Below are 12,388 nucleotides of genomic sequence, written 5' to 3' on the forward strand. Positions count from 1 at the left end.
CAGACAAAAGCATATCATACATTGAGAAGGAAAGGAGAGGGTGCAGAATGTAGTGTTACAGCCATTGCTAGGGTGTGGAGAACGATCAACTTAATATGCATTGTTAGACAGTTTAAAAGAGTTAGATACAGTTCTAGAAGCATAAAATGAGAATAAAAGAGGATTAGAGGATATGCTGGTCTCCTTGCTCCAGCGTCATCTTGAAGTACTGAGGAACATCTGCCAGAACCCTCAATCCTGACTCCAGCAGAGTATCCGGAGTCATTTGCATATCTCTGCTGTTTACCAAACGAAGCTTGGGCTAAGTGCACAAAGTAGTAGTGAGGCTATCAGGCCAAAAACATTTTTTTTTAGCCTTACCAGTGTCATTATAGAACATAGAACACCACAGCACAAACAGGCCCTTTGGCCCACAAGTTGCACCGATCATATCCATACCTACCAGGCCATAGAACTATCTGTAACTCCCAATCCCATTATACACAATGTACTCATCCAGAAGTCTTTTAAAAGACCCCAGTGAGTTCGCCTCTACCACCACCGACGGCAGCCGATTCCACTCACTCACCACCCTCTGAGTGAAAAACTTAGCCCTAACATCTCCTCTGTACTTGCTCCCCAGCACCTTAAACCTGTGTCCTCTCGTAGCGACCATTTCAGCCCTGGGAAATAGCCTTCGAGAATCCACCCTATCGATTCCTCTCAACATTTTATAAACCTCTATCAGGTCGCCTCTCAACCTTCGTCTCTCCAGGGAGAAGAGACCTAGCTCCCTCAACCTATCTTCATAAGGCATGCCTCCCAATCCAGGCAACATCCTTGTAAATCTCCTCTGCACCCTCTCAATAGCTTCCACATCCTTCCTGAGTGAGGAGACCAGAACTGTGCACAGCACTCCAAGTGGGGTCTGACAAGGGTCTTATAAAGTTGCAGCATTACCTTCAGCATTATGAAGGTGTGTGAATCAACAAAGGTGGCTCTGGACCCAGACTGCACTGCAGAAAGGAGCTGGCATATCTCACTGAACCGAGCAATCAGGCTTTTCAGCATGATCCAGGCCAAGGTCAAAGAAATGCCCTGCCCTCCTCTGAAGGTGGGCAATGTTTGAGTGGAAACCAACAATGAAGGCCTGAAGCTATATTCCTGATGAACTTATGCACGAGTGCACCAATGGGATTTGGAATAAGGGAATTTGATTCATTTATACTTGCTCGCGTGTTACTGCCAAGTTACAGGCAGAAGACCGGGAGAAATTCTACATGAATTCCAGAATGCAAATGCCCATAACTAGAGTTAATTGCTAGTGCTAAACAATGCCACCTAGATGATGAAGTGACAGTGCAATTTGAAACAATATCGAAGAGGAAGGTCAGCATCAGAACCTGGCTGTTCAACATTTGGATGATGATGACAGGAATCCTGCCAAATGCTGGTAGAGCATTAGAAGCATATGAAGACAGTACCAAAGTTCTCAATAAACAGCAATATCAGCAATAAATGGAATGTTAGCATTTATTGCAAAAGGACTGGAGTGTAAAAGTAGAGAAACATTGTTGCAGTTGTATAGGGTGTTGGTGAGACCACATCTGGAGTAGTGTGTCGCTTGGGTCTTCATATTTGAGGAAGGATCACATAGTAGGCAGTTCAGAAGCTCACCAGATTGATTGCAGGGATGAAAGGTTGACAAATGAGGAGAGATTAAACAGTTTGAGCTCATACTCATGTTTAGGAGGATGAGAGGGAATCAAATTGAAGTATATAAAGTATTAAAAGGGATTGATAAAGTAAATGTAGACCAAATGTTTTCCTTTGTGGGGCAATCTAGAACAAGGAGTTACAGGTATAGGTTGAGAGGCAGTAGATTTAAAACTGAGGTGAAAAGAACTCGTTTCTTGCAGAAGGTGGCAAATTTGTGGAACTCGCTGCCCCATATCACAGTGGAGTCTGAATCATTAAGATAGATATAGTTCTAATTTTAAAGAACGGGTTGAAGGAATATGGGCAAACAGGTGGGGAGGTGGATTTGAGACCAGTAAGCAATCAACCATGATCTGACTGAATGACGGTGGAGGCTCAAAGGGCTGAACTGCTTACTTTTGCTCCTAATTCCTATGTTCCCAGGTAACATCAGAACACAGGAATTAGGACTCTCTTCCCAACAATTTGCTGACCACTCAGCTTCTCTTCACTCATGTTAACTGATTGAAGGAGACAAGGGTATCCACTCTTAAATCTACCCTCTCAGTAAACTAACTCTTGACCCATCTGTCTTTGCAAACAACAGCTCCACGTTAAATTTCTCTTTCCAAAGTCCTTGACTGTGTTGTGGCTTCCAAAATCCATGCTCATTTTCCTAGTGCTCCATGTTTAAATTGCTCCAATCAACTTTTTGCTCCTGCCACAACAACAAAACAGCTTTTTGCAATGACAAATGACATTCGATTTGAGTATGATGAGGATAAATTATCCCTCCACATTTAATCAACTCATCTGCAGCCTTTGACAGAATTGATGACATCGTCCTCCTTCAAAGCCTTTCTATTGCTGCTTGACTGGGTGAGACTGTGCTTGCCAGGTTCTATTATATCTAGCTAATTGTGGCTGGAGAATTATCTGCAATTACTTTTCTTTCTGCTCCCTTTGGTGTCCACCAAAGATCTGTCCTTTCCTATTTCCTATCATATGCTGACCCTCAGCAATATTATTTGGAAATACAGCATCAGTTTCAATCTGTGTGCTGATAACATCTAGTTCTACCTCTCCACAACCTCTCTCAATTGCTCCACTCTCTAAATTGTCTGACAGCTTGTCCAGCATCCTACAATGCTTTTGATCAAATACGGGGGAGGACTATTATCTTTGATCCCCACAACAAATTCTGCTCCCAAGCCACCTGTTCAGCATCTACAAATCACAAGTCAGGCATGTGATAGAATACGCTTCACTTGCCTGGATGAGTGCAGCTCCAACAACACTTGACACCATCCAGGACAAAGCAGACTGCTTGATTGGTACCCCATCAACTATTCTCCTTGACTGACGTGCAATGGCAGCAATGTGTACCATCTACAAGATGCATTGCAGCAACTCACCAAGGCTCCTTCAACAGCACCTTCCAAACTCTCAGCTCCCACCAGCTAGAATGGCAACAGCAAAAGATGCATGCAAAACCACCACCTAGAAGTTCCCCTCCAAGGCACACACCATCCTGACTCAGAACTATACTATCATTTCTTCACTGTCAGTGGATCAAAATCCTGGAACACTCTCTGTTACAGCACTGTGGATGTACCTACACTGCATGGACAATAATGGTTCACCACCATCTTTTCAAGGGAATTTAGGGATGAGCAATAAATGTTGGCTTAGCCAGTGCCCACATTCTATTAAGAAATTAAAAAAATTCCAACTCTATCCTTCTAGCTGGCAATTGACCAAGAAACACTCATCCCTGTTTTTGTTACTTCTAGACGTGACTATTCCAGCTCATGCCCGGTCAGTCTCTTACTTTCCATTCTCTATAAACCTGAGGTCATCTAGAACTCTGCTGTCAGTAGTCTAACTATCACCAAGCCCTACTCACCCAACACTCTTGTACTTGCTGACCTACACTGACTCCTAGTTAAGCAAAGTATCGATTTAAAAATTTTTACCCTTGTGTTCAAATCCCTCCATGGCTTTGACCCTTTCTATTTCCATATTCTCCTGTCCCACAACGCTCTGAGATATTTGCACATCTCTAATTCTGGCCTCTTGAGCATGCACAATTTCAATCACATCACCACTGGTGGCCTTGCCCTGTCCTGCTAAGGTTTGAAGTTCTGGAGTTCCCTTCCCAAACCTGTGCTGTATCTCTCTTTTAAAATGCATTCTCTTAATTTAAGGAACATTCGTTTAGAATGTTCCTTAAATTCTGCTTCTTTCACTAAATGTTTGATCATCTTCCCTAAAATCGCCTTATGTGACCCAACATGAAATCTTCTTGCTATATAAATACAAGTTGTAATTGTTTCTGTAGAATGGCATATCTTTTAGCAGAATTTTGTTTTATTTGTTCAAGGGATGTTGGCATTGCTGCCTGGGCCAGCATTTATTGCCCATCCCTAGTTGTCCTTGAAGGGGCAGTTAAGAGTCAACCAAATTGATGCAGATCTGGAGTCACATGTAGGCCAAATCACGTACAAGGATGGCAGATTTCCTTCCCTACAGGATATTGGTGAGTTGGATGGAATTTATAACAATCAACAATGGTTTCATGGCATCATTAGACTTTTATTCCAGATCTTTACTGAATTCAAATTTCGCCATCTGCAAGTGGCAGGATTTGGACCTGGGACTCCAGTGCATTACTGAGAGTCTCTGGATTACACGTCCTTGTTCTCAAGGGGAACAATGAGGGGTTCATTGTTCCCCTTCAATGAACAGCCCTTAATGCACATATATGTCTCCTTCAATAAGGAGACCAAATCTATGCAATACTTAAAAAAATTATTTAATGGGATGTGAGCGTTGTTGGCAAGGCCATCCCTATTTGCCTTCTATAAGTTGGTGGGGAGCCACATTCTTGCATCGTTGCAGTTTATCATCTGCAGGTACACTGACCGCGCTATTAGGAAGGGACATCCAAGAACTTGACATAGAAACAGCAACGAAATGGTTCTATAGTTCCAAGTCAGGTGGTGAGTGGTTTGGAGTGAAACTTTCAGGTGTGGTGATGCCTTGCATCTGCTGCCCCTTTCCGCCTAAATGGTTTAGGTTGCAAGTTTGTGAGTTGCCCTCAGAGGAGCCTTGGTTGAAGTGTGTCTTGCATACGGTGCACACTGCTGCCACTGTGCATTGGTGGTGGAGGGAAAGCATGTTTTAAGGTTCTAGGTATGCTCCCACCACTGCCCCATACAATTTGAGCATGTCTTCCCTACTCTATCCCCCTTGCAATTCCACTGGCCTTTCTAAATTACTTGCTGTACTTATGTGCTAACTTCTTGTGATTCATTTCACCCAGATCCCACTGCAGCATTATCTCCAATTGAAGTAAACATTTAAATTTTCTGGGTTGCGACTGCATTGGTCAATTAGAAGGAGCAGAGGATTTTACAACCAAACAAACAGATGGAGAGCCAGAGTGAAGATTAAGTTTACGAACAAAGTCAAATCAGTATTTGCTAGACATCTGAATGTGGCTTCAAATTGGCTCCAACATGACCGCAGATGCTTTCAGTTCTCACTGTGAATGTGACTCAATATCTGTCTAATATGCATACAATGTCAAACAACTGTTTTCAAATACTTACTATCTTCGTGGGTCTGAATGAGTTTGGGTGGACTCTTGGGACCATCGCCTGGTGTTGTAAAACATAATACGGAGGTGTAGTATTTTGTGAACTTGTTGAGACCTGTAAAGAATCCTTCATGACGTGTTCCATGGAAATCAGGAGTAATGGTCACCACTGCAATTGCATTTGGTGAGTCTACAGTCCAAATAAGGAGCTGATGAAAAAAAGTTAGAATAATTATGAATAGAGAAAGATTATGAATAAAAAAATTTTCCCATTCTTACTTCAAGATATATATTGAAACATGATTCTACAAGTAATGGTGACGTTCCAGTAATTCAGCTTCATGATCACTTTATGTGCAAATTTTGACAGGGTATTCAATGATGTTGGTCATTTCAGCCACAGCAATTTCCTTTATCCTACATTCAAAGTGCACTTTCCAACAGGGGTTTCTGAAGGGGCAATGAGCAACCAGCCTTTCCAGCCCAAAGATGCAGAGACCCTTTAGGGATGAGATCAGTCAACTCAACACAGACCAAAGGTCAAAGGCTGCATTCAGATTTGCCTGTTTCAATGCTATTATGTGCCATGGCGGAACAGTAGTTAGTACTGCTGTCTCACAGGGCCAGGGACCCGGGTTCATTTCTGGCCTTAGGAATGTTTACACATTTTTCCGTGTCTGTGAGAGTTTCCTCCGGGTGCTCTGGTTTCCTCCCAAAAATGTGCTAGTATGTGGATGTGCCATGCTAAGTTGCCCCTAAGTGTCGCAAGATGGATTAGTCATGGTGAATGATGGGGCTACCGAGACGAGACAGGGAGAGGGTCTGGGTAAGACACACTGTTAGAAATTTGAGCTCAATGGCCTTCTTCTACACTATCAGGATTCTATGTGGCAGTATATTTATAGAATCATTAAGTCTCAAAATGAAGCCATTCAGCCAACTCATCTGTGCCAGCTCACTTCAAACAATCCAATCAGTTCCATTCACTTGCTTTATCTCTACAGCACTATAAAGTTTATTTTCCTCTAAATGCCGATCCAATTTCCTTTTGAAATCATTGATTGACCATGCCTCACCAACTTCCTCAGGGAAATGGAACCAGCAAGTTTCAGCTCGGTCATTACCACGTGCAGTGAAAAATGTTCATCCTCATATCCCTGCCTGTATCTCTTGCCCGAAACCTTAAATTTGTGCACCCTAGTCCTTGCATCATCAAAGAATGGAAAAGCTTTTCATTGTCCAAGCTTGTTTCTGATTAACCGCAAGATTGCACCGAATCACGCTGTAATTCCTCACATGAACCAATACTGATCTCTTCTACGATATCTAGGAGATGCATTGCTGAAGTGAGGAGATAATCAATTGCATTATCACACATTGCTTGGAAATCAGGTAAAGAGGCATTATTAAAAACAAATCAACTGGCCACCATCTCAAATAAGTAATAGTACCTTCCTGATAAATTATAACTGAGTTAAGCATCTCAGGTAGGTGCCCTATGTGCTCCAGTATAGGAAAAAATCAACCACAACTCCCAACCTCCGCAAAATAAGCAGCAAATCCAAGTGGTGCTAACATATTTTAATTATTCAACAGATCTCCACCTTACGTCCCATTTTATATTTAAATTTAGTACCTATGCATCAAAATTACTAGAAAATGCTGAATAAATTCAGCAAGTCCGGCAGCATCTGTGGTGAGAGAAACAGAGTTAACGTTTCAGGTCTGTATAAAACTTCTTCAGTGTTATAAGAGAGGAAGAAACGTAATGGTAGAAAAGGATGGAGTAGGTGGTGCAAAATAGGTCAGTGAAAGGTATGAGTTAGGAGAGATTACACAAACATACTCAGGGCAAAAAACAAAGCAAGTGTTAATGTCAGAGAAGAAACTTGTCCATTCTAAGCATAGACGCCCTTTCGAGCACACCATGCCAATCATGTTTCACCCCAAACATTACTTCTACCATTTTCATTGCTACTGATATTTTATCAGCATCCTCTTCCTTACTAAACACCAATACAAAGCAGTTATTAAGAATTCTAGCCTTGCCCTATATGTTTACGCATTCTGTTGGTAGCCTTCCATCATGTGAGAAGATAGTTTGCACTTTGGTAGTCAAATTTATATTTCCCCTCATCTTTTCTGATGCTGGTCCATTCAGCTTCCAGTCATTGTATCCACATCTTCATAACTTGCTTGTTGGTGGCCTTGTCATGGAGATAGGGCTTTTGAGCAGGTCATGGTCCTGTGTCCAGTTCACCATACAGAAAATCTTTGGGAATATAAACATTATCCATCTGATGAATGTGGCTGAGCCATCAGAGATGTCATTGGTTTACTAATAAGTGTATGCTGATGGAACTAATCTGCTCCAAGATCTCACTGGATTGCCAACCTTCTCCTGCCAAGAGAGGCCAAGGATATGTCCAAGACAGCGAAGTCGGAAGTTGTTCAATTCTTTCTCCTGCCTGGTGATTGCTATTCAAGTCTCATCACAGTGGAGTGGTGTAATAATTAATTCACAGACTTGGTTGACTCGCAGTCTGTCAGGTTGCTATGTTGCTCATGCCCTACTCAGCTTGGGCATGACAGCTGCAGCTCTTGTAATGCAAGTGCTGAATTGAGTATCAAGTGCAAGATTGCTGGTATTGTAGAGTCTAGACATGTGAAGTTATCATCAACCTCCAGCTTGTTGATGCTGATGGCACATGTCAACATCACGGACCTTGACAGTGCATTTTTTAAAAAGGCATCATCAATGTATTCAAGGGACACGGGCTTCACTGGCTACGCTAGCATTTATTGTCCATCCCAAATTGCCCTGGAGAAGATGCTGATGAGTCATCTTCTTGAAATTTACAATCCATGTGACGTGGGTACACTCACAATGGGGGAGGGAGGGGAGAAGAGCTCCAGGATTTTGACCCTTGGAATAATGATACATTTCCAAGTCGAGATGGTGAATGGTTGGAGGGGAATTTCTAGGTTGTACTGTTCCACGTACCTGCTGCTTTATCCTTCTGATGGGAATGGTCATGAGTTTGGAAGGTGCATCATCTCGATGGTACTGTATGCTGGTGATGGAGTGATTGAATGTTTGTGGAAAGGATGCCAATCAAGCAGGCTGCTTTGTCCTGGATGATGTTTGGAGCTGTAATCATCCAGCTAAGGAGAGAGTATTTCATTGCATCTTTGGTATAAATACATTTTGGGAAGTCAGGAGGTAAGTTACTCACCACAGTATTTCTAGTCTGTAACCTGTGCTTGTAGCCACAGTATTTATATGGCTAGTCCAATTCAGTTTCTGATCAATGGTAACCTCTCTGGATGTTGATAGTATTAGGAATTTGGGAAGTTAACAAAGTTAACAGTTGAATTTATGATGAAAACAAAATAACACAGATAAGTAATAAGATTAGCAGGTGTCTAGAGGAATAATGAGATGCAATTTACCCAGTAACAAGGTAAGCAGGCATCTAGAGAAACAGAGATGCAAATTAGCATATCAGAATTATTGCTTACCAGAAATTAGTATACAAATGATAACTTTTAAAGGTAAGACATTTGAGAGATGTAGACAAGTGACTCCACAGGGTGGAATATCAAACTGAACAGTATAACTGACCCTCACTGGGGAAGGAGGCTAGTTTTCTATCCAACAGATAGACTAATCTTCAAAGAGCCCAGTTCCATCAATGATCAGAGTCGTGGCAGCCTGCTCCATTTAACATTTTGAGCCAAGGCAGATTGCCAATATTGTCTTCCAAAAGATGCTGTTTTGTGCCTTTGCTAAACCAAGAAAAATCATTTTCCCAGACTTGGTCTTTTAAGCTGTACTGCGTAGTAACTATGCGCTGGATTTGACTTACAGAGTTACTAAACTGGATGTTGTTTGGGAAAAGGGGTCTCAGTGAGTTCGGGGAAATACATTTTGGGAACAAGACATTGTTTTAGATAAAACAGTCTGTTTAGTTATTAACATACTTAAGTGTCATAGTGTAGTCTTGTGTATTTTCTTTCCTTATACTTCAATGAATACTCATTAATTATTTATACAACAACTAGACTTGTTCCTCACATTATTCCATGCAAATATACACCACTAAAGACTGGTGTTTTAAGTTATCCTTCATGATTTTGAGACATTCTTGCAGGGAATATCAGCGAGGTTCTTAACAATAGTAATGTTGATAGTCAAACAAAGCATTTTACAAGTGGGGAAGAGTCTGTACATTTGCTGATGACAGTGTTCCTCAATATGGAAAATTAATGTCATCAGCATAAAGCTGGTGTGGGATTTGCATATTTGTCTTGGCTTACAGGCAGGTGTCAGCTCTGGTATCTAAGTAGATCCTTCTGTAGATGAACACAAGTCCTTGATAGCAGCAAAGAGAAGAATATGCAAAGAATATTGATGCCAGAACACACCTCTGCATGACCCCAATGCTGATCTTAAAGAGTTCAAATGTTGCCCCATCATAGCTAACCTTATCCCTCAGTTAGCAGGGAGGAGATTACATTGAGCTGCTTTCGCAGCCAAGGTTTGGCAGACACTTTTCTTCAACATATTAAATAGATCACCACAGCTCACATGGTTACATGCATTGTTACGGTTGATGGAACAATATATCATGATTTTCTTTGTTCATGGCATTCTCTTGTAGTTGCCAGATTGAGACAATCATGTACTGGATCTTGCAGTTCTGAATCCGTTCTGGGATTGAAGCATTTAGCCAAGATCTACAGTCTGATACCAGAAACATGGGGCAAATACTTTTCACGCAATACTCATCAGGGAGATACCTAAGTAGTTGTGGTCACCCAGGTTCTTCGTGCAAGGTCACAATCTTTGCATCACACATAATCTAGGACACTGCCACTGCCCCTCCTTCCATCAGATACAGAGATGTTAATGAAGATGCTACAGCGGTATCAATTTCTTGTGCTTCAATAAGTTCTGGTGGTATGGCTTCGTTCTCCGGGGCTTTGCCAATGGAAAACAAGTCAACAACTTTGCTAAGCTCTTTCTTTGCGGATTCGATATCTAGCTCTTTCATGAATAGAAGGTCTACGGCTTCCTCGGTCACAGTCTTCCCATCCACTTCTCCAACTATTTATTGCCTTCAATGATGCTCTGCTCTATATTTGTTTTTAGCATAGCAGTGTTCTTTGCTGACAGACTTGCTGCCTTTTTGATCCTATCATACATGTCCTTAATGTTCCGTGTATCACAGGACATCTGGATGTGCTGACAAAATTGTAACCAGTACTTATTGGTGCAGTGCCTAGTGGTCTGCTGGCCTTTAGTTCAAGTAATTCTTAGTGCATTCAGAGTTTTCTCACTTGGATCGCTTTTGTAATTAATGAGGGCAGATTGTTTGGCTTCAATAGCAAGTTCCAAAGCAGTGATTCTAGCTCAAACCGGTCAAAGTTTTTCCATCCTTGTTTCCTATATGTTGAGAGTTCAACCTTGTAAATGGTGTCTTAAAATATCTTCTATTTTGCTTCTGAAGCAGTGGGAATTTCAGGGAGTGCTTACTCAGCTGAGTCAAGGAACGGTTGGTTCTTATCTGTACAGGAAATATAGCTGACACTGAAATGTAGACAGCCTTTCTGCTTTGAACAGAGAAGCTTCAAGGATTGCACCCCGACCTTGGTGCCCTCAGGCTGCGAACTGTATTGCAATCAATGCTGTAGTAGCTGCATTTGTTGAGGATGCTGTTAAGAGAGTCATGTTTGGTGACGATGAGAAACAGCTGATGCCAATATTCTGGCCTTGGATGTCTCAAGGATACCTAGTAGCATGGGTTATTCTGAAAAGGTATCATTACACAAAGTTAAGTAGTCTCTATCATTTGAATTTATCTTTCTCATGATGTGATGTCGGAGTGAAGTGGGCCATGTCTCATGGTTCATGCCAGCTCTTACATTGAAAATCTATTAGGTAATGCTGTTCTGTCTTTGGACTTCTGTTGACAGTAATGTCGACTTCCTTATGGAACTGACATTTCATCTGTGTAGTGGAAAACAACACAGATATTCATGTGTTAACTGGTCCTGTTTGAGTTGAGAAGCAGATGGCCTCCCAACCATTTGTCAAGGATTCTATCACTGAGATCAGCTCCTTACATCAAGATTCAAAATACGCGGGCAGGGGGACATTGGTGGATGAATTTGCAATGGAAACCTCAAAGAAAATCTGTGAAATCTCAAAAGGGACGTAAAAATTCACGCAAAGTCAACCCCTGCATTTCAATTGGAGTAGCAGTGAGCATGAGAAACAGAATCCATGAGGACTTGTTTCTCTAATTACAGGTTCTCTCTGGTCTGGCACAGTGGTTAGCAGTGCTGCCTCACAGTACCAAGGACCAGGGATGAATTTTGGCCTTGGCTGATTGCCTGTGTGGAATTTGTAGGTTCTCCCCATGTCTGTATGCATTTCCTTGGGGCACTCCAGTGTCTTCCCACAGTGCAAAGATGTGCAGGTTGGGTTGATTAGCCATGATAAAATTGTCCCTTAGTATCTCAAGATCTGGGAGATTAGCGGTGTATACACGTGGGGATACAGGGATAAGGCCTGGGTAAGATGCTCTGTCGTAGATTCAGTGCATGATCGATGGGCCAAATGGCCACCTTCTGCATTGTTGGGATTCTATGCTCTTGTTGTTCCTAAAAAAACAGAATCTATGAATGGAGGAACGGGGAGAATCTGTGATTGGAGGTCAAGGAGCAGATTGCAAATTACAGTTAAGTATTTTTCAGCCGAAATATATTTTGCAATTACATCCATTAATTTGCATGAAAGCTCAGAAGATTGTATGATAACTAAATCAAAATACATTCCACAAAAAGTTCTTTGCACTCTAACACTGAAGTACTGAATTGCAGACCATTCCCTTCCAAGCAGCCCCAATTGTTTTCAATTTATAAAACAGTTCTGAGCCACATGAAGGCTCAGTTATGCTGTGATTGAGGGCTCAGAACAGGGTTAGCAAAAGGAAAGCGTCAGGGGAATCAGTGAATGGGAGGATGCACCAAACAGGATAGATGACGAGGGAGAGGGTCTTGGAAGGCAGGCAGTGACCAGAAGAATTGAGGAGGGAGGTGACA

The 12,388-nt window shown here is 41.9% G+C and overlaps 1 protein-coding gene across 1 annotated transcript in view; it reads right to left on the reverse strand.

Moving 5' to 3' along the window:
* sdk1a (sidekick cell adhesion molecule 1a) overlaps nt 1-12,388 on the reverse strand; it is an 815,932-nt gene that overhangs the window by 172,821 nt on the left and 630,723 nt on the right. The window contains exon 19 of the mRNA XM_080206403.1: nt 5,292-5,487. Coding sequence (XP_080062529.1) covers nt 5,292-5,487 — 196 coding nt within the window. The remainder of the gene's footprint in view (nt 1-5,291; nt 5,488-12,388) is intronic.

Source organism: Carcharhinus amblyrhynchos, chromosome 18 (genome assembly GCF_965287045.1).
Source record: "Carcharhinus amblyrhynchos chromosome 18, sCarAmb.v2.hapA, whole genome shotgun sequence".
NCBI classification, from domain to species: Eukaryota; Metazoa; Chordata; class Chondrichthyes; order Carcharhiniformes; family Carcharhinidae; genus Carcharhinus; species Carcharhinus amblyrhynchos.